Here is a 21,319-nt window from a genome sequence, read left to right as displayed (position 1 = left end):
AATGTGTGCAGGGGCGTCCGCCGCTGTCTGGCGTCCCAGCTGGCCGTCGGGGAAACGGGGCTGCGAGGACCCACTCTTGTTCGGACTCAAGTCGCGGGGTAGCCTCTGCAGCCCTGAAGATCCCCAAACCAGGGTCCTCGGGCCCCCCTCTGCGTGGCGCTTCTGCGGCTCCGGGCTCTGTCATCCCAGCCGGGGTGCAGTCCGAGCCTCAGACCCTCGCCTGGCACCGTCCTTCCCAGCCGCGGTGTCCTGCCCGGGAGCCCGAGTTCGATCTGGGTCCCCGCCGCGCCCGAGCAGGGCTGCGGAAGGGGCGTCGCCTGCGGGTCACCCAGAGGACACCGGGCGGGAAATTCCGGGGGTGGGAGTGAGAGGAGGCGGGAGAAGAGCGGGCAGGGGGAGGCTGGGCGTCGGGCAGGACGCATCGGCCAGTCCGGCGGCCTGACCTTCCAGGGCGACAGCGCGGGGCTCGGAGCAGGGCTCCGAGGGCGGTCAGCTCCCAGCCGGCGGTCAGCTCCCAGCCAGCGGCCGGCCCCTCGCCAGCCCTCCCTGCTCCGTGCGCGCCCCCAGCCGCCGTCCTGCGCTGTCCCCGCAGATGTCGGGAGCTATCTTCGCGCCCCTAGAGGGCCCGGGCACCCCGGATGCCGCGAGCGGCCACCCGCTCGTGTGCCCGCTGTGCCAGGCACAGTACGAGCGCCCGTGCCTGCTGGACTGCTTCCACGACTTCTGCGCCGGCTGCCTGCGCGGCCGGGCCACCGACAGCCGCCTCGCCTGCCCGCTGTGCCAGTGAGTGCCCCAAAGCCCCGACAGATCCCTCCCCAAGTTTGGCTCCCCCTGGAAGGGTCCCAGGTGCAAGGTCGGTGAGGCTCCAACCCAGGCAGAAAAGGCTAGAAGAAGCTGCACCCGGTCCATAGATCTCCAAAGCAGAACTTGCAGGCTCCTGCCCATTTTACAGATCAGGTTAACAGTGGTATGGAGAGAGGGGTTACTGGCCCAGGACTTCACACAAAAAGTCAGGGGGCAAGGGCAGAGCTTGAGCACAGGTCAGGGAAGTCCCAGTAACTCCCTTGGGGGTCCCAGAAGTCTTAGGTTAATATACCTTTCGTGGGCACGAGTTACCAGGGGGTAGCCCTAAATTTGCCCAATGCAGTGAGAGGGTGCTAAGGAGAGGCTTCTGCTTTTGACACCCAGGGCACCAACCCCACACTCTTACAGCATTGCCCAGGACTGGGCAAGGGTAGGGACCGGGTCAGAGTAAGCACTGGCTGTGATATTTATAGCAGACCCCGGGTCTGGGGTGCATCCCATCCCTGAGAGGCCACTATTTTTAGCTCCAGCCTGGAATGTGAGGGGTGGGGAGACTGGGAGAAGGAGTGGATCTTGGCTGCAGCCCTCTCCGCAGACACCAGACAGTGGTGATGGGTCCCAGCGGGCTCCCGCCGGTGGACAGACTGCTGCAGTTCCTGGTGGACAGCTCCAGGGAAGGCGTGGAAGTTGTGCGCTGTGCCAACTGCGACCTGGAGTGCAGCAAGCAGGCAGGAGTGGCCGGGGGTGGGTTGGGGAGCAGTGGGTGCCAGGTTGCTCAGTCCCTGATGTTGGTAGCATGCCCCCAACATATCCTCAGAGGATGACCCATCAGTGGATTCTCCAACACCCCCCTAAGGCACCATGGACCCTGAATGTGACCCCATTATACAGGTGGGGAGTCCAGGACAAGTGACTAAAATCAATAGCCAGGTAGTGGCAGAGGTTAAGGCCATTTGATCTGGGGAGAGCTTACTGGTCCCCAACTCAGGGTGGAGTTGTGACCTGGCACAGGAAGGGCAGTCCAATTCATAGGCCTGGGCTGACCCTGGAGGACCCTCTGCTCCCAAAGTAGCATGTAAGCAGCTAAAGCTTCAGGGGAAGTGAGGACGGTATGCTGTTGGGGAGGGACGTTCCGGTGCCTGAATCTAGGAAAGACCAAGGAGCTGGGGGCAAGGCTTCCAGCTGGGCTGGAAAGGGCACGTGGGACTGGGGCCCGTGGAGCCTGGGAGGGTACTGTGAATCCCAGGAGGCTGCCCTGCAGTAGCAAAAGCTCCAGCATGCAGAGCTAGTGCTCAGAAACGTGTAGCTCAGAAGTAGGGAGATGATCAGCGGGAGGCGAGTCACTGGAGGCAGGGAGGCCTGATGAGGAAATGGCCTTGAATGCCAAGGTACCCAGCTGCGCGTTGTTTTGTCATAGCCGTTGCTGGGGTCAATGCCAGAGCTGCCACCCAAGCCCTCACTGCCCTTCCTCTCCCTCCTGAGCTGTGACTCCAGATGGCCAGGGTGTGGCTGCGCCACCATTTGGCCACTATTGAGGGTACCAAGGGGAGCTCGAGAGGCTTTCAAACCACTCGCGCACACACTTGTGTCCTAGGTAAACTTGCCAATGCAGTGTCTGCTCCCCACCCGCACCCGTGGAACTCCATCTCCAAGCCCCTTCCGGGCATCTGCCTCAGTGTCCTCGTCTCTTAAATGGGTGTATTAGAACGCTGCGTGTCGGGATTTCGGGAGAGGGCTGCGTGTAGCCGCGCCGCTGCCCAAGGCTGGGACAGGCGCACGGGGACCCGGGACGGCGGCAGTTCCGCGCTGGCGCTGCGGCCCCGGCAGGCCGCCTGAGCCCGCGCTGCTCCCGCAGGACGCGGAGACCACGTACTTCTGCAACACGTGTGGCCAGCCCCTGTGCGCGCGCTGCCGCGACGAGACGCACCGGGCACGCATGTTCGCGCGCCACGACATCGTGGCCCTGGGCCAGCGGAGCCGCGACGTGCTGCAGAAGTGCCGTGAGTGAGGCGTGAGCAGCTGGGGACCCGGACCGGAGGTGGGGACCGGGACGGGCACTGCGCCGGGCCTCACCGCGCCCTCCTCCCCCGCAGCGCTGCACGCTGAGCCCTACATCCTGTTCTCCACCGACAAGAAGTCGCTGCTGTGCATCCGCTGCTTCCGGGACCTGCAGGGGTGGGTAGAGGGGGCCAGGGGGCAGGGCTGGGGGCGGGCGGGCGGGGCTGTGGGACCCGCGGCGGTGCCCTGAGCCCGAGCCCATCCTGTCCCAGGCCGTGAAGGCCCTGCAGACGGCCACGCGGGAGGCCATCGCGCTGCTGCAGGCCATGGTGGAGGAGGTGCGGCGCAGCGCCGATGAGGAGGAGGCTGCCATCCACGCCCTGTTCGGCAGCATGCAGGTGACGGGGCTGGGGGGACCAGGCGGCCACAGGTCCCGCAGCTCATCAGCCGGGAGCCGGTGGCCAGGCAGGGCAGACTCCTCCACCTGCCCGTGGAGTTTCCAGTGTGGCAGGACAGCAGCAGGCATTGGACTAACTACTTTCCAGGACTGACTTAATCACAATTGCCAGGAGAGTTTCCAGAGCAGAAGCCAGGACCTGGGCCGGCCCGGTGGCGCACTGCTATAGTGCGTCGCTTGAGAAGCGCGGTGGCGCTCCCGCCGAGAGTTCGGATCCCACATGCAGACCGGTTCCCGCTCACTGGCTGAGCGAGGCGCGGGAGCGGCGCCGAGGGTTGCGATCCCCTTGCCGGTCCCAGTCCGGTGGGGGGGCGACACTGAGGGTTGCGATCCGTTGCCGGACACGGAAAAAAAAAAAAAGAAGCCAGGACCTGCCCTAGGCTGGTGGGGGGGGGGGGGGAGAGGAGTGGTCAGGGAAGACCTCCCGCAGAAGGTGACGTGGAGGGTTTGGATACTCAGGCTCTCAGGCAGTGGCATGCAGGAAGGAAGGCCTCTCGCCCCCTGTGGGGCTGTTAGGTTGGAGAGAGAAGCAGCCTGACCAGCGTGTATGTGGCTGGTGCCCCAGGGGAGTGGCAGGGCTGGGTACACGGGGTCAGTAGCAGGCCGTCTCTCACAGGACAAACTGGCAGAGAGGAAAGCACTGCTGCTGCAGACTGTGCAGAGGTGAGTGGTGGCGGGGTCTCCCTCCCCTTGCCTCTTGGCCTCCATATGCCCAGCTCATAGCCTGGGCCTGGGCAGGCCCTGACCCACCCTGGGGAGCAAGACATCCAGGTGTCCACCCAGCTGAGGGGGGCAGGGTGGCCCAGGGCACATGGAAGGGGTGACAGGGAAGGACTTACAGAGCTGGGGGGGAGATGGGACTGCAGGTCCTGAGGCCCCCCTAGGTGGGGTGGACAACCCTCCCCTTGCAGACCAGGCAGCCTGACCCCTCCCCCAGCCAATATGAAGAGAAAGACAAGGCCTTCAAGGAGCAGCTCTCCCACCTGGCCGCCTTGCTGCCCACCCTGCAGGTAAGGGCAGCTGGGGGTGAGGGGCTGGGCGTCCCAGCCCAGAGGGTCCCTCCTCCCCTGGCCAGGCACCGAGCAGTGTCCCCTCCCACAGGTCCACCTGGTCATCTGCTCTTCCTTCCTCAGCTTGGCCAACAAGGCTGAGTTCCTGGACCTGGGCTACGTGAGTCTCCCCAGCTCCTGCAGGTCTCCCCTCCCCACCAGGAGTCCATCCTGCATCCTGAGGCTACCACCTCAGGGCTTGGCAGCCTGTCACCTAGAGACTGGACCAGAGGTCTCTGGGCTTACCTTCCCCTCCTCCACTCCATCGTCTACAAACCCTTTAGGGTGAGTCCCTTTTAAAAGGACAGTGAAGCCTGGAAGGGAGCACGAGCCTCCACTGTCCCAAAGTGCAGCGTGTCTCTGGAGTTCAGCCACCTACTTTCCTGTGGATTTGGGGATGGGGAGGGTTGGAACTTCTAAGGGACACCAGATAAAGTGCGCAAGACAGACTTGCTCTGGGGCCCCCCAACCTCCACCTCCCCTCTTCCTGCCCTTGGCTGCTCCACCTGCAGGAACTGCTGGAGAGGCTGCAGGGCATCGTCACGCGGCCTCACCGCCTAAGGCCAGCACAGAGCAGCAAGGTGCGCAGGTGGCCAAAGTGGGCCGGGGTCGGGGTCCCGGAGGCAGGGGAGGCTGCCTCACAACCCCGTCCCATCATCCAGGTTGCCAGTGACCACCGCACAGAGTTTGCACGCTGCCTGGAACCCCTGCTGCTGTGGGGGCCACGCAGGGTGGCTGCTGCCACAGGTGGCTCCAACACGTGAGCAGTGACCAAGGGGGAGGGCAGGTGGGCGCAGGGTTCCTGTGGGGGAAAGGCTGCCCACAGGCCTGATTGTCTGGGAAAGTCCACATGCCACCCTTCCTTCCTCCATCCCCGGCTCTCTGAGCTCCCAATACAGTGTCAGGGTGCTGGCTGGGGCACCTAGAGCTGGGCTGGACGCTGTCTGGGTAGCTTGAAGCCACTGGGGGCCTGATTCCTGGGCCCAGTGGAGAGCCGGAGACTCCACAGAAGTTAGGAGAAATGCTGAAACTGGCATGTGCATATCCAAGGACCCCAGAGACCAAGAGAAGTGAGGTGTCAGCCCAAAGTCCCTCTCTCCAGCATGGGAGTGAGCACACCATTTACTCAGGACCCTCCCTGGCAGCATCCCGATGGTCTTGCCCTTGGCCACACCCTGGAGCCACCCTGGGGAGCTTTAAAACATGCCCATGCGCATGTCACTGGGTGAGGCCTCGCATGAGGCTTCCTCAGAGCTCCAGGTCGTGCTGCACAGCTGGCTTGGCAGAGAGCACTGAGCAGCGAAGCGCTGCCAGGGAAGCCGAGGGAGGGGAAGACCCTACCCCCACACCCCACCCCCGCATCCACACTGGCTCCCTCCCCAGGCTGGCAGGGGGCTCAGGCCCCAAGGTGCTGATGGGGCCCAGCTGCCCCTCCCCAGAGGGAAAGATGTCGGGGTCACCAGTCCAAAAGCCCACACTGCACCGGTCCATCAGCACCAAGGTGCTGCTGGCCGAGGGTGAGGACACACCCTTCACGGAGCACTGCCACCGCTATGAAGACGCCTACCAGGTGAGAGGCCAGGGACCTTCAGGGTGGGAAGGGCCCCCACCCATTCCTCACCAAGGTGTAGTGATGGGCAAAGGGAGCTGTCCCGGCTGCCTGGCTGGAAGCCATCCCTCCAACCGAGGCCCAGGCTTCACGCAGCCTCCCCATGCAGGGCCTACAGGTGGAGATGCAGAACCTGAAGGACCAAGTACAGGATTTGCACCGGGACCTCACCAAGCACCACTCGCTCATCAAGGCTGAGATCATGGGAGACATCCTGCACAAGTCCCTGCAGCTGGACACGCAGATCGCCACGGAGTATGCCTCCCTGGAGGGCCTGAGAGCGGTCTTCCAGGAGGTAGCCCCTCCTGTGGGACCTGACTCCAGCCCTGCCTGTCGGGGAACACATGGGCTATCCCAAGACAGAAAGGGAGAGAAAGAGGACCTGGCCAGGTGCCCCTAATGTGGCAGGTTCTGGAACCCTGTGGCCCTGAGTAGCTAGAGACAAAATTGCCACCAATGGAAATTCCAAACAGTGCCACATCCGACCTCCAACTTCTTTCTTTCAGATTTGGGAGGAATCCTATCAGCGAGTGGCTAACGAGCAGGAGATTTATGAAGGTCCCACACAGCTGGCTGCTGAGTGAAGTCCCTGTCCCGAAGCTAACCTACATGCTAGCAGGGGAAGGAAGTCATCAGCCACTAACCAGATACGAATCTCCATACTCTTGCCCTTAGCGCCTGGCCTTGCCTCCCAGCTTCTAACTGGCTCCAAACCATGCAGCTGAGGTCAGGGTTCAGGGAGCAGAGTGCCCTCCCCAAGTGCCCTGCTCCTTAATTAGAGGTAGTCATTAAAACAGTTGGGATATTTAGATGGTGCCAGGATAGAGAGTGGGACTCTGGAGGCAACAAGACCCAACACTCTGGCCTTGACCCCACAGCCCAGCTCCATGACCTTCTCCAGCTGAAGCAGGAGAATGCCTACCTGACCACCATTACCAGGCAGATCACGCCCTACGTCCGCTCCATTGCCAAGGTGAAGGAGAGGCTGGAGCCCAGGTGAGGCTGGCAGGTGTTCCCAGGGCCGCCGGGACACCTCAGAATGTGCATGGAAAGGTGTCACACATTCAGAAAGAAGTCAGTGGACCAGGTCATGAGGGTCCATCTGGGTGGACCAGGTGTTGGACATCTGCAAAAACGTGGTCAAGTGAGTGAGCTGCTCTGAGTTTCTGCTTCTGGGCAAATAATCACTACCTCCAGCTCTCAGGAGTAGGTCAAAGCAGAATGCACACCTTGGGGGGTCGTGAGGGTCCTCAGCAGATCCAGACCGCAGGACATAGAGGAGAGAGCAGGAAGTTTATCAGTGCATGGTTAGGACAAGCCAAGTCTGGGCCAGAGTCTGGACCAGGCTCTCTCAGCAGCAGACACAGGCATCAAAAGGTGTTACAGAGGGGTCATGGTGGCAACTCTTCAGGGAGCCTGTCTCTTGAGGCCCTCGGCCCCAGGGTGGACTGGTTGCCCTGTAGGTCTGGGCCATGGCTGTAGCCTGGACTCTCTCTCCACCACCCTCCCGGGGATTCCATTTGCCCGACTGCCTCCAATATCACACGGTTCCTCTTTCATGTTTTGGTGGAGCCCCTGCCCTGGCAGCTTCTTGAGAAAGGATGCACAGAAGGCACAAGTTCTGGACAGCCCGGGTGTGAGCATGTCTCCATTCTATCCTGATGCTTGGCTGACAGTTTCACTGGGATCAAATTCTAGATTGGAAATTCTACATTGGGAAGGATTCTCCTTCCCAGGCATCGCTCTGTTGTCAGCTAGCTTCCAAGGTGGTTGTTGAGAAGTCTGAAGGCATTCAGATTTCTGATCCTTGTAATGTGACCTACTTATTTTCTTTGGAAGCATGTAGAATCTTCTCTTTGCTCCCAGTGTTCTGAAATGTCACATTAGCAAGGGTCTGCTTCCATTCGTGAGGTTGGGTGCTGGTGGAGCCTTTCAGTCGGGAAATTCAGGTCCCTTGGTTCTGGCATCCTTATTTTTGAATTGGGTGACTTCTTCACTTTTTCTCTCTTTGGAATTCCTGTTTCTGTATATTGGCCCTCAGGCACTGGCGCTCTAATTTACCTTCTCTGTCCTGTTTTCCACCTCTAATTTCCAAGAGCTCTTCTTTGTACCCTGACTGTCCTTTTTCATGGCATCCTGTTGTTTCATGAACACAATATCTTACTTCTCTGAGGCTGATAGGTGGGTTTTGTTTATGTTTTTGTTTTCCTTTTGGAAGTTTTCTCCCTGAAGTCTCTTTCCTCCAAGTTGCTTTTTGTTTCTTTATGTTTCTCTCTTCCCTATTAAAGGATTTCCTCAGATGCCAGGTAATCCTTGATTATCTGCTCATACTGGGGGATTCGGCGGGAGCTGGAAGCGAAAAGCAGACTGGGAGCTCTGCGCACATGCTGGTGCTTCACGGGAGGGGCTCTGGGTGGGTGGGTTCTTCTTGCGCTTCTGGAATGCCCTAGTGTCAGTTTTAGGGCCTTTTCCAGTTTCCTTCCTGGAAGGCCTCTGTATGGACTATTTGCGTGCATACCTGATTTCCTGGTTTGCAGTACAGTTGTCGGCTGCGCCCTCACAGAACGAATCCGTCAGACTTCTGCTGCAACGGGAGGGGGGCAGTGGCTCAGTGGCGGGGATCTTGACTGTCACCTGTCCTCCCTGTTGCAGAGGCAGTGCGGCCCGCTGAGGAGTCTACAGTGTGAACTGGGTCAGTCCTCAGCCTGTCCCGCTGTTAGTTTCCAGGTTGGGTTTCTCATATCTGCTGGCGTCTGCTAAATTAGTTACTGCTTGTTCGTGGGCTCTCCGGCTTCCAAAACCCTAGTGTCAACCTTTCCTGTTCTCAACCTAGAGAGGTCTTTTTCTCCTTGCTGTTTGGGTCTTTACTGGAGTTTTAGTGAGTTTGAGAAGAAGGAAAATTAGAGTGTGTGTGTACGATCAGACCTATTAACCTAGAAATGCCAAGTCATGTGTCAAGTGACTATTTTAACGTGTCGTTCTGGGAGGTTAAACTCATCATACTCTGCACAACTTTGATTAAATCCCTGTCTACCCTGGACTAGTTGCATGCAGGCTCCTAAGTAGACATTCAAAGTCATTTATCCCAGGTGCCACATGCTTCCATAAAACCTCAAAACCAGGCAGAACTAACCTATGGTGCCAGCAGTCAGGATGGTGATCATCTGGGGAGGACGTGAAGAGGACATAAAGCGACCTCTGGGGTGGGGACAGTGCTCTGGAGCTGACTGCGCAGGCTTGTTCATGCTGTCATCACGTGTCAGGCCATCCTCTTGTCATCTGCACACTTCTCCTTCCATGTGCTCTGCCTCGGGGAGAGGTGGCTTTACGTGTGTTCACTGCCTGCTCCCAAGGGGAGACTCGCTAGCAGAGCCACCAGCTCTACCTGGAAATGATGTCTACAGTCAGTTTCAGCAAAATGGAAACAGGCTCAGGCTGGAGCCCAATTCCTGGAAGTCTCGGGCAAGGAAGGGGCATCTTTCATCTTCTTCATGGCCCCCCTTTCTGGGTGTCTAGTTGCTGCCTCAACCCACATACCCCCCAGCCTGCCCCACTCCCCACCAGATCTGTTCCTATTCCTGTCACGGCAACCGTGCAGCTAAATGTGAGCCACCTCCCCCAGCCTCTCAGTGGCACTCACGAGGGGGGACCGTGGTGGTCTTCACGCAACCTTCTCAGTTTCTGAGACACCCCGCCCTCCCGGTGTCCCTCCTGCCTCTCCAGCCAGTCCTTGTTGGTCTCATTAGCCAGCTTTGCCTCCTCGGCTTAATGCCCAGATACCCGGTTGTCCCAGGGCTCAGTCCCAGGTGTTCTTATTCTACACTCTCTCCTTAAGTGACTTCTTCCAGTTCCCTCGACTGAAAATCCCATTGAGGGCTGGCCGGTTAGCTTAGTTGATTAGAGCACGGTGTCATACACCAAGGCCAAGAGTTAAGATCCCCATACTGGCCAGCTGCCAAAATAACAAGAAACCATTGAGCTACAGACAACCCCCAAATCCCTTTCTGGCAGTGTCCCCTGAGCTCTGAAACCATCTCCCACGGCCTCATCCTGGGCCCCTCCGCCTGCACGTCTAACAGGCGTCTCAGATTCAACAGTGGCCAGAACTCCTGACGACTCCCCGACACGCCACTCCCATCTCATCTCAGGTGCTCAAGTGCAGAGCCAGGGAGACGCCCGGGACTCCTCTTCACCCGCTCCCATCTCCAACCCATCCCCAAGGGCTGCTGGCTCCACTCCCTGTCTCAGTCCACCCGCCTTGGTCTCCATGCTTCCCCTTGTCCAAGCCACGACGGTCGACCCTCCCTGCCCCTCCTACATGTCACACAGCCAGGGGTCTTTGCAGAGCCTGATTCCCATCTCAGTGGGGGCCAATAGCTCCCTTGGGGACCTTCCCTGCCACCTCTGACATCAGCTGCCTTCAAGTTCCCCCACAGAAGCCAGACCGGTGCCCTCTTCTGGGCGTCTGCCTGCCATGTTCTTGCTCCAGAGTGTCACTCAGGCCTCAGCTTGAATGTCAGCAGAGGCCCCCAACCCACCCTGTTTAAAGTGGGGCTCGGCCACCTGTGCCCCGTGACCCTGCCCACCATGCTTCCTTCCAGCCTCAGCTTGTCCCTGACCAGCAGGGAGCTCCCAAGAGGCTCAGCCTGGCCTCCCGTGTCCACTACCACAGCCCCAGCCCCAGCCGGCCACCAGAGCTCAGTCAGTATTTGAGAAGAGATGAAGAGCTGGGCGGTCCTGATGTTTGCTTAGGTTTAGTGTTTGTGCAGAGTGAGCTCAGGCCCCGTGGAGGCTGCTCTGCTGCCCTCAAGCTTCCCGGGACCTGCTTTCTCTCGCCCAGGTTTCAGGCACCTGTAGATGATCAGCCGGAGAATCCACAGCACATGTATGACGACAGCGACAATGGTGAGACCCTGGCCAGATAGAGCGAGACTTCCCAGCCTGAGGGGGCACGTGGTCTGATTTCAGGGACAGTTACAAGGACAAAGAAACGTCACGGGCTTCTTTTCCCATTGGTCCAGCTCGCCGCTGACCAGCTCTGTGGCCTCTGCCAGGCCTCCATTTGTAAAGTGAGAGGGCAGAAAGCCTCTTAACCTGGACGGGTGACTTACAAAAGTGAGTTAACCCATAACAAATGCGACCTTGACAGGCAGCACCAACACTGGACAACTATAAGCTGCTGTGGTTGCTGCCTGCGTTTGCTGCACCACTGAGAGCTGCACACGCTTACAGGGAGGGAATCGAATTCACTTCAGTGAGAAAACGGGACTGACGAGGATGTCTTGGTGCAGGAGCCACCGCGTTTGCCTGAACACTTGCCAGACGGAGAGAAGAGTATGCAGTGACAGCCACGTCACTGTCACAGGCTGATCTTTCATTATTTCACTCTCAGTAAAACGTGATCACAGGGCGGGGCATGGAACTGCAATCAGGAAGGGCCTAGAGGGTGTGCAGAGTTTGCTGAACTGTCTAGGGTCACACTGTGGTTGGTGACTAGTCCCCTCTCCCCACTTATTTCGCTCAGATATTTCAGGGGAACCTCAACTCAAAACTCGCTGTCCCTATAAGCCACTGAAATAGCCTGAACGTGCTGATGTTTTGGTGACTAAAAACCCAGGCAATGGCTCTTCCTCAGAAATGAGATTTATGAGACGGATGCATTTCTGGTTCTGAAGACATGGTCACCTACTGGGGCCTTCCAGAAAGGCCTTCCATCCCAAAAGCCTTGGCCAGAGTGGATTTTAGTGCAGGGACACAGCAAGCCAGGGGAGCAGGGCAGGCAAGCTCGGATGAAACTGACTGTTCCTCTAGGAGCGACCCAGGAAGTGTCACAGAATAGAGGACAACCTAAAGGAAACAGCCTCTCAGAAGAGCCTGCACTGAAAAATAAAGATCATCACAGACCCAAACGGAAAAGAGGGGGACGGAGAGGCTCCCGATTTAGCAAATGAGACCAGCCTCAAGTGGCTGAGATATCACAATACATACATCAAAAATGGACACTTAAGAAAGTGTTTCCATTAAGGTTCCTTCTTTAGAAGGTAATTTAAAATAGTAAATTTACCAACAGTAAAACCCAGAAACTCTCTGACATGTCAGAATTTCCGATTCCTTGGCTGGGGCTAAATTTCGCTTTTTCTTGTACTCACATGGCATGAAGTCCTGGTCCTTATCACAGCAGCATGGGACAACTTCCTGGTCCGTGTGGAAAACATTCAGTGCATGAACATCCAGCCTAAAATACCTCGCTCGTTCTGCATCAACGCACTGAGTGTGTGTGTGCTGGGCCCTGTACTAGGATAGAGCGTGATCTGTGGTCTGAGTTTTAGGTAACAAGACTCCCCCACTGCGCAGCACCTGCTCCACCTCAAAGGAATCCAGTTTCTCTGGAATCACAGCCCCACTGTTAATCTGGTGCTACTGGAAAGTTCCACCCAGTAATCTGAGCAGTGACTCACAAAAGGGCAAAGAACCTTCACTCCAGCTTCTCTCCCTGTGGCGAGGGCAGAACTCATGAAGTCAAGGAAGAGCACATGGCCAGCCCGATGGTCACCATGACAAACTCATTCCTTTCCCCAACTACTGTCGCTCTCCTGTTCACCTTCTGTTGATAACAGAGCATGATGAAGCAGCACCTTTTTTCTAGTAGTTTTTCCTAGTAGTTTTCCATTTCTACACAGTACCTTTTTTATTGAGAGGAGTTTAATAAATGCTTTTAAAAAAATTAAGATGCATGACCTAAAATTTAAAAAGTTTTGGAGGCAATGTGATGCCCGGGTAGTCATATTTTAAGCAAATATCCAGATTGATTCAGTGGCTGAAACAGTAAAAGTCTTCTACATTCTAGGTACGCCTGCACATAGATACATACACACAAGTCACATCGAATCCAGTGCCCCTGCACCTGCAATTTCAGAGCACTGAAGCTCACATTCCAAAGCTTTGCAGACTTCCACAGCAGCTTCCAGGGCAAAAGGAATTCATCATTACAAACTGGTTAGAGGTAGGAATTCAGAACCAAACTGAGGAGGCAAAATACACCTGCAGGTTCTGGACATTTCTTATCCAGAGTGACTGACCTTAGAGTTTCTACATCCCACACAATCACATTATTATTCATAGTGAAATCAAGCAAGTTTTATTTAAGAATTGGAAAGAATAATCAGTATCTGTGAAAGAAAACCCAATTTAAAATATTTAAATAAACATTTCTGTATGTAAAAAGAAGAGTAATTACTCGGTTAAGTTACCCTCCTTGTGATGGGACAGGCTGCCTCCACCCAGGACGGCTGGGTCTTCCCAGCCCATGACAACAGTCAAGCCGTTTCTAGCAGGGTCACACAGAGCAAGCGCCTCACGTCACAGCAGAGGCTGAGGTCTTCTAACCTTGCCAAACCACAATAAAAGCACGCTCCGCTGGGAGATCACAACTACCAAAGGAAGCAAGAGAGTGCAGAAAAGGGACAGTGGCTTACTGTGCCCAGTCAGGGGGCCACGACCAACAGCTCTGGCCGAGACCTTACGAGCCTGGTGGGCTCATACAATTTACCGGTTTGGAAGTGTTTTTCCCTGTCACATCAATCCCCTGATCGGTGAATAAATGGCAGAGATTAGTAAAATGTACTTTTCAGGCTCAAGAAGTTCACACCAGTGAAGGGAACATCAGGTCTGCCCCCTTAGCCTTCTGCCCTGCAAGCAGGCTCACCCACCACCTCCTCTGTAAACTGCCCCCTCTCAGGATCAGCCTGCAAATCCTCAGGAAATGGTGCATTTTACACTCTTTCAAAGTAGCTCTGTTCTGTGCAATACCCATTTTCCATGTAAGAAACCTGCAATGGAAAAAGAAATCTCTTGACAGTTTCTTAATTTGAGGAAATTGGCAATGTGGCCTTTACGGTGAATACGGAAAAGTCTTTATTTCATTAACCTGATTCTCTGCTGTGGGCCCGTCACTGCTAAATTTATAAAGTTAAAAATAACATCAAGATCATGGTACTAGATGCAAGTCAATCATTGCGAAATCCTGCCCTTAAGTAGTTCATCTTTTATCCCTAATGATTGTGACTTCTGCCCTGGGACTGTGACGAGGGTGGGAATGTCCTCCCACTACCCCCACCTCTGGAATTATTCTTTAAAGCAGAGCAGAGTACACTGTGAAGTCCCTGCGGTGTGAGGCGGCACCTTACCATGTGGCCTGGCATGAGGTGGGCGCTCTGGCTCCTGGCAGATGGACGATGCCATCGAATGCCACCACCTTCAGTCCTGCCATCCACAAAGCCAGGCCTGTCACAAGCTGCTCTCCATCCACCAAAAAGACAACTCCATGGCCCCTAAGGGGCACAGACGCTGCATCCAATCCTGCTTCGATGCAGTGAGAAATAACTTTCCCTCAAAGAGCCAGGGACAGCTGCCAAAAACCCAACCACACCCCGTCCCAGTCTACAACCCTGGTACAAGGAGTCTGACTCGCAAAGCATGGCCTGGAGAACAAGTGTAGCACTGATTCCACCAAGTTCCTAAGCACAGTGCATGCATGCTGATGTCCTACTGGGGATCGGTCACGCTAGAGAAACCTGCTGTTGTCGGCTCCGGCTCCAGCCCCAGCCTCCGCCAAGGTCCCACTGCAAGACTGCTGTGAAAGCTGACGGGAGAGTCTGACTCTCAAACCAGCAAGGGTCACACCAGTCATCAACGAACCCGTAAACCTCTTTGGTATATATAACAAAGAAAAAATTAATGAAGCCATGAAATCTAGAAATAAGTAATATTTCTGAGTTGGTAAATGCTCTTTTGAACATACATTTTAGGTATCTGGCACAGTTAACCAAATAAATGTCTGCCCTCTTGTGTTAACCCTTACACAGTATGGATTTCATTTGTCACCCCTCTCATCTAAGCACTAAAAACATTTGACATTGTCCTTCTAAGTCCTCACAACACCCCTGTGAGGTAGGTGGTAATGACCCCATGCTTCCGATGGGGACGTCTAGGCACGGAAAGGTTTAGTGGCTCCTCGCGAGCCATGTGGCGTTGTGGCAGAGCAGCACTCTGGCCACATTCATGCTTCGAAGTGCCACCACAAAACTGCAGAAAATGGGGATCTCACTCTGAGGCCAAGTTCCTGTCTGGTCCAGAACCAACCAGGGGTCTTACCTCTTAAAGCTTCTATGCGTGACTCCTAAAGCCAACTACTCTCCCCAAACTCACAAAAAAAAAAAGAACACTGACTGAATCTTGGATGGGATTATTTGCTCCATTTAAGACTATTTTTGAGAGTTATTTGCTTGAATTTGTAGTTGAATATGCTCAAACGCCTTGGAAAAGACTGTTGGAAGCAGCATTAGGGACGATATAATTTTGAGAATGGAACATAGAAAACAAGCTATTACCATAGATTTATAATGAAACACAAAAATACGAGCTATGGCAAAATGAGAATAAAATCCCAAGTGAAGGGACAGCAGTGTTTCTGAACCTCTCACACCGCCTCGTACAGGGCAGGCATGCAGTAAGCACTTCTTGGATAAAGGAAAAATGACACATCTTTCACCCATCTGTCGCCAGTAACAGGAGGGGAGCAGGAGCCAAGACCCCCAGGAAGTCCACAGGGGTCCACGGCCCCCTAGCCTGGGGTATCTTGGTCACACAAAGCCACTCGGCCAAATAATCTAGAGGTGTCTCTGCTTACTTGCTGCTGAATAAAACTTAGAGCTAGAAACACCAGGTGAATCACCTTTGAATTTATACTGCTATTTATAAAAAAGATATGTAAGTACAATTAAATATATGAAGAGCCAAAGTGTCATATAAGTATTTTTAAAATTATATAGATGTTCATGCACTCAAGGACAGAAATAAAGAGGTTAAAGCTGTGTTGTTTGTGTTTTTCGGTTAAATGGATGGTTTTAAATGTATTTTTAATGCTGATAAGCAGCGATGCCCACTGCCCCTTTCTGCAGCAGAAGCATTACTGGCGGCGGAGCCCCCTCTCCCAAGGAGTCCTGGTTAGAACCCAGCCCGCGGCCTCGTGGCGGGGGGCATGGCCTGCTTGAGGGCTGTTGAATATTGCTGTGATCGGCTTTGTTCATCTTTCAGTTGCGTCCTACCTTGATTCAGTACAAGAATTGATTGCTCTGGCAGGTCCTGTGGTCCTAAGGCCTTCTGACCATTCAGTCTTGAGTGACATTCCAGAAGAGTGATTAGTGACATATAAAATGATTAAGAAAATGCATCCCGCAGAGTGGCCGACCAGAAGGAGTTCTGTCCCGCCTGGCCCACCGCCTGTCATAGCTCCACCTTGACTCCCTTTATGAAAGGCAGGCCTGTGGGTACCCTCTTCTTATACTCCAGGTACTCTTCTCCAAAAAAGTGAATTAATGAGATTTCCTCTTCTTCTGTTCGATCGCGGAAGAACCGCCACACCGTCAGGGCATAGCCGACGCCGCAGATGGGGTTGCACAGCATCACCTGACAGAGGGACACACCAAGATGAGCAGGGTCACAGTGGTCCGACGCCCCACACTCTGGCCAGCATCTGTTTTTCCCTAATACCCAGTGGATTTCTGTGCCAATGGCCCAAGAGACTGTCTTAAAGTAACATTACTGAGATCACACAGTTGCGTTCCCATGAGAACTACACACTCATCGCTGTAGCTTTGTCCACACGCTTTTCTGTTGTTCCTCTTGAGTGAGAGAGATCTAAACATTACAAGGTGAGATACACCTCTCAGATCGGGGTGATGGCAATGCCCCTCCCACCCCACAAGTATGAATTCCCCGACATGAGGTCTCGTTCCCGTGCACACGGCTTTCCTATCCAGGGCTCCCACGCCCGGACACACTCATTCCCACCGCTCGGCTGCCCTGGTCCCCTGCCTCCTGCCCCCACAGCCTTCTCCTCAGTACTGGACACACGGCCACCAAACTGAGCTTCCAAAAACACCTCTTCCAGCAGCTCACCCTGCTCAGAAAGCTCCGATGCCTAAACCCCACCTCTCAGCCCGGCGCTGCGACCTGGGAAGGCAGCACCTCGCCCACTCTCTCCCAGCCTGCTGCCCTCCCCCAGGCTACGTCCACTCTAACTCTTACTTTCTTTGCTCATGGGGTTCTTCCACTTTTACGAATGTCCTTCCTGCTGATTCTCACCAAAAAGTCCTTCAGGGCCACAGGCATCCCCCAGCTCCTGGGAATTCCCAGCTTCCTGTGCTCCTCGGGAAACCCACTAACCCACCCCTGCCCACTGCTGGCTTTGTGCGCTGGTCCCCTACAGACATGTGTCTTCCCCAAATAGGTCCTTCCACCTGGAGAACTGGGCACATGCCATGACTTCTTACTACCTCTCTCCACTGTTTATCGAGTGCCTACTGTGTCCCAGTGCCATGCTAAGCCCTTCATAACTATTAAGCCATTTGACCCTCACAGCAAGCCTTGGAGGTAGCACCATCATCCCCACCTTCACATGTGAGGAAAGAGAGGCTGAGCAGTAAATGCCAGAGTTAGGCCTGGCCCAGCTGGTGACTCCAGAGCCTGTGCCACCTGCCAGGCAGGGCCATGCAGCTTTCTGGGCATCCCCCTGCCAGGGTTTCCCAATTGCAGGCCGCAGCTCATTGCTGAGCCAAGAAATCAATTCAGTGCATCATGAACAGCATTACAAATAATAAGACAGAAATTAGAGTGTTTCATACACAGTAAGGGGGAGTATTGTTCCAGGAAAGATGTGTTCCGTTTATACACACATGCATGGGAGCACAACATGAAAAAAAGTATCTATGGTCAAAAAGGTATAAAACACTCTTTAGAGCAGTTAGGTATATACTAATCAAGCATTTATGGCAAATTACATTATTCAAATATAATCAGTTTGTTCCCAGGGAATGCGATTGTCAATGCCGGAGTTTTGCGTGTTTCAGAAATTCTATGTAGTAATCTACCTACTATACCACTGGGGGTCACTACAGAGTCCTCATGGACCATGCATTGCTGCTGGGATGCCCGGGGGCTCTGAGTGGATTTTCCCAAAGACACGATGAATTTTCCAAGCTCTATTTACATTCTCTGGCCAAATCTTTCTAGAAGCAGGAGTACAGAATCAAGAGGCAGCTGTCAAGAAATGAAAGCTTGGTCTGCAGCCTGAGACAGAACAAACCTCCATAGCTCACATTAACCTAAAACATGGCCTTGGCCTCATTAATACCCATTTCTGATGAAAATGAGCTAAGCTGCCACATGAGTGGCAGACAGTGCTCCCTCCCGTAAGCCTCATCTCTGTCCTCAGCCCCAGATCTAAATTAAAGAGGCAGAGAAGGGAACCGCGGGTGGGTAACAGCACCAAGAATCACCAAGAGTTTAGAATGTCCGGACTTTAGGTACATAGTCAGAAACACAAGGACTAAATTAGCTCTCTTGACTTTTATCTAGTTATCACGTGAAACAAGCCAGAGAGCACATGTCCCTATCAAAAGGATACCAACAACTTCATGAATACACTAAAAACTACTGAATATTGTATACTTTAAGATGGTGAGTTTTATGGTAGGTGAACTATATCTCAATATTAAAAACGTAAAAAAAAATAATTAAAGGAAACCAGTGTCACATCTGATACTATACCTGGGTTCCAATACTCCAGTAAAACCACCCAACATAAGAAGGGTGCCGGAACCAAGCGTACACTCCACTTGTCACCAGAGTGTGGGTATCTGATTTTTCATTCTGCACCACGTGGTTGAAGTTGGAGCCAGCTGTAAACATGGCTGCCTTCCTCAGACATTCTCCAAAGACCACCATCAGCAGCCCCATCGCACTGAGCCAGGTGATCTGCTTTAGTTCTGCAGGAGAGAGACATCGGTGACAGATGGGGGGGGGGGGAATGACGCTGGGCTGCTGAGCTCCCCGCTTCACAGATTAAAATAAACCTATTTCCCCAAGGACAGAAACATTAGAAAACATGCTTGGACAATCTACATTTGTCACCACGTTAAAATTTAATGATAAGAAAACACATTCTCCTAAGTCGTGCTGTTCATCTGTTCACTTTAAAGTGCCAACAAGCCCATTAGAGCATCACGATGCAGAAGTCCTCCCTCCTAGCGCTCATGGGCTCTCTGGTTCCTGTCCCCTGCCATGCACTCCTTTCCTTCATTTGGGGACAAGTTCAGCTAAGAAAAGCAGAGAGGGGTCCAGGGTCTCCAGCCTGAATCCTGGGAGCCACGTGCATTTTTTTCATCAGCTGTGGGAAGTTCAACTTCAGAGTACGTTCCAGATGCAGAGGTTTTTGCCAATAAAATCTTCACATGAAATTTCTCAAGTCACAGAAAACGAATAGATCCAAAACTCATCTGACTGGAAATTACGATTATCACTTTCAGAGGCTGGGACTACACATTACACAGTGCACAACGTTATGCGGTGTTTAAAGCAAAAGGTCAATGCATCCTCAATTTAAAATCCAGAAGCAGACTTTGTGAGCAGAGCTCATCCTTTATAAATAGCTTAATGAGGATAAAGGTCTGGGGAAAATCACTCGGGGAAGATTGGACCTGAAAGGTGAACCAATGTCACTGTCCTTGACCCCCCATGGAAGCCACCCTTCTCCCCTCCAGAGGGGAAAGTTGGGCACACTAACCTGGCCAAAAGATATTTTCAAGCGTGAACTCTAACCAAGAAGAAAGAGCAGCTACTGTATACTCCAGACTGTGGTTCAGGAGAAAGGAATCCAAGGACAGACTTTTGGGATTATTGACTGCTGTCACTAAGTATTCAGAATAGTGGAACAATGACAGGGAGCACATGTACCTATTTAAAAACAAAAAGAAAGAGAGGTAAATTGGGGCAAGGGAAACAAGTTAGCCTTACGTAAAAATACAGATTTGAGTCTGCCCCCAATTCTATGATGAGGTCCTGTTGTCACGTTCCTGACAGTGGACATCAGTCACCCATATGTAGCATTTACTCCTTCAGGTTTTCAGAAAGTGAGGTTTTTAAGGGACTATGTTTCTGAATGTCACTGGCAAAAAAAATCCCCAAAGGTGAGAGGGAGGCATTATGGGCCCTTCAGTCATTTTAAAATATCACTACACACAATAAACCAAGACAGAGGGAAATATCAACATAAACTAGTGATGTACATTAGATACCAAATTCAACAAAACTGAAATAATTCCAGCAAAGAAGGATTAGATGGCTCAGAGTACGGATAATAGGAGACAAAGCTTTTTACTTTGAAGCTACTGGTTCATATCCAGGTCAGAGAATAGAAGGCTCAAAGGACTGAAACCACAGTGTAGGGAAAAACCCTACACAGCTATGGGGGGTGCACTGAATGTGACCTAACAGAAATTAGAGGCGGAAAAGGCCTATGAAGACAAGCCAGAGTCTTGGCCCTTCCCGTCACCAAGGAGAACCTGTACCCCTGCCCGAGAAGGACTTGTCACATTACTGAATGCTCCAGATTCAGCTGTGGGTGAGGGCACCTTTGGAGAGGGTGCCGGGGAGACCTGTTCCTGAATGCAACAGAATCATCCAATGTGCCTGAATTTGCAAGGTCTGAAATGCGGGAATCTAGGTGGGAGCTAGGAGACTTCACTTCCACAGAACCCTAAAGAGCCTTCAGCCATCAGACATGAGACACAGGGATGAGGAAACGCCACTACTGAGCCTCTGACCTGTCCACCCTCACCACAAAACCATTATTCCCAGAGTACTTCTTACCAGCCAAAGTGGTTCCAAGAAGACTGGCTGAAACTTAGCAGCACGCCACAGCCAAACACAAAGCCAAGGAAACAAGCTCGGATGGCTATCTGAAACGGACCCAGAAGAAGCTCAGTCACCCGGCCGCTCTCAGAGCACAAACCCAGGCTTCCTGGTATGAGCAGGCCCCTAACAAGCACACAGAGCCGATCCTCTGGGAGGTGAAGGGGGTGACGTAGGACTGCCTGGGTTGAAATCCCACATCCCCTTCTGCGCCCGTGTGGCCCTGGGCAAGTTACTTCTCTGGACCTCGGGTTTCCCCCCTCTACACCTTTTAGGACAGCAGTGAGGTTTGGTGACCCATGGACAGCACTTAGGAGTAACTGCCACATAAATTTTAGCTGCATTATTATTATTATTATTATTGCTATTATTCACGGCTGTGGGAAAACTGCTTAAACCTAACTGATGGCCCGGATCGTCCCAAGTCCGTGCGGCGAGTCCGGTCAGGGCCCCCGGGACTCTGCGGGGCCTCAGACTTGCAGCAGGCAGGTCTCCACACCTGGAATTAGGTAAAGGGGCCGGCGGGCCGGCTGCCTCCCGTCCCCAGGCGCAGCTGCCGAGCGGCACCTCCCGCAGCTGATCCCCTGCTCCACCCGGCCCAGCCCGGCCCGGCCCGCACCTGGTAGCGCGGCGGCCGGTAGAGCAGCAGCA

The 21,319-nt window shown here is 53.8% G+C and overlaps 2 protein-coding genes across 2 annotated transcripts; one reads left to right on the top strand and one right to left on the bottom strand.

Moving 5' to 3' along the window:
- Positions 1 to 592: 592 nt before the first annotated feature.
- RNF207 (ring finger protein 207) lies at positions 593 to 12,641 on the top strand. Its single transcript, XM_008567026.1, has 16 exons — positions 593 to 783; positions 1,400 to 1,532; positions 2,660 to 2,804; positions 2,898 to 3,043; positions 3,075 to 3,200; positions 3,876 to 3,922; positions 4,197 to 4,269; positions 4,361 to 4,429; positions 4,821 to 4,889; positions 4,971 to 5,068; positions 5,692 to 5,878; positions 6,027 to 6,212; positions 6,424 to 6,475; positions 6,796 to 6,913; positions 10,758 to 10,833; positions 11,527 to 12,641. The coding sequence occupies exons 1-16, from the start codon at positions 593 to 595 to the stop codon at positions 11,866 to 11,868; spliced, it is 2,058 nt and encodes a 685-aa protein (XP_008565248.1). The 3' UTR covers positions 11,869 to 12,641.
- A 2,489-nt stretch (positions 12,642 to 15,130) lies between these two features.
- On the bottom strand, positions 15,131 to 21,302 carry ICMT (isoprenylcysteine carboxyl methyltransferase). The gene is made up of 5 exons (XM_008567006.1): positions 21,288 to 21,302; positions 20,627 to 20,715; positions 19,542 to 19,711; positions 18,527 to 18,744; positions 15,131 to 16,384 (listed from the first exon to the last, which is right to left on the bottom strand). The coding sequence occupies exons 3-5, from the start codon at positions 19,705 to 19,707 to the stop codon at positions 16,202 to 16,204; spliced, it is 567 nt and encodes a 188-aa protein (XP_008565228.1). The 5' UTR covers positions 19,708 to 19,711; positions 20,627 to 20,715; positions 21,288 to 21,302; the 3' UTR covers positions 15,131 to 16,201.
- Positions 21,303 to 21,319: the final 17 nt, after the last annotated feature.

The sequence above is a fragment of the Galeopterus variegatus genome, unplaced genomic scaffold, assembly GCF_000696425.1.
Source record: "Galeopterus variegatus unplaced genomic scaffold, G_variegatus-3.0.2 Scaffold284, whole genome shotgun sequence".
Classification (NCBI taxonomy): Eukaryota; Metazoa; Chordata; class Mammalia; order Dermoptera; family Cynocephalidae; genus Galeopterus; species Galeopterus variegatus.
Note: the sequence above shows the minus strand (reverse complement) of the source record. Positions and strands in the feature narration are given on the sequence as shown.

What these genes read in the sequence shown, in the direction of transcription:
- ICMT (XM_008567006.1), bottom strand. Translation starts at nt 19,707, where the DNA reads ATGTGCTCCCTGTCATTGTTCCACTATTCTGAATACTTAGTGACAGCA. An exon ending in TGAAAATATCTTTTGGCCAG is followed by an intron (nt 18,745 to 19,541) that starts GTTAGTGTGCCC and finishes TCTCTCCTGCAG; the next exon opens with AACTAAAGCAGATCACCTGG. An exon ending in ACTGGAGTATTGGAACCCAG is followed by an intron (nt 16,385 to 18,526) that starts GTATAGTATCAG and finishes TCCCTCTGTCAG; the next exon opens with GTGATGCTGTGCAACCCCAT.
- RNF207 (XM_008567026.1), top strand. Translation starts at nt 593, where the DNA reads ATGTCGGGAGCTATCTTCGCGCCCCTAGAGGGCCCGGGCACCCCGGAT. An exon ending in CTCGCCTGCCCGCTGTGCCA is followed by an intron (nt 784 to 1,399) that starts GTGAGTGCCCCA and finishes CCCTCTCCGCAG; the next exon opens with ACACCAGACAGTGGTGATGG. An exon ending in CGAGCAGGAGATTTATGAAG is followed by an intron (nt 6,476 to 6,795) that starts GTCCCACACAGC and finishes TTGACCCCACAG; the next exon opens with CCCAGCTCCATGACCTTCTC.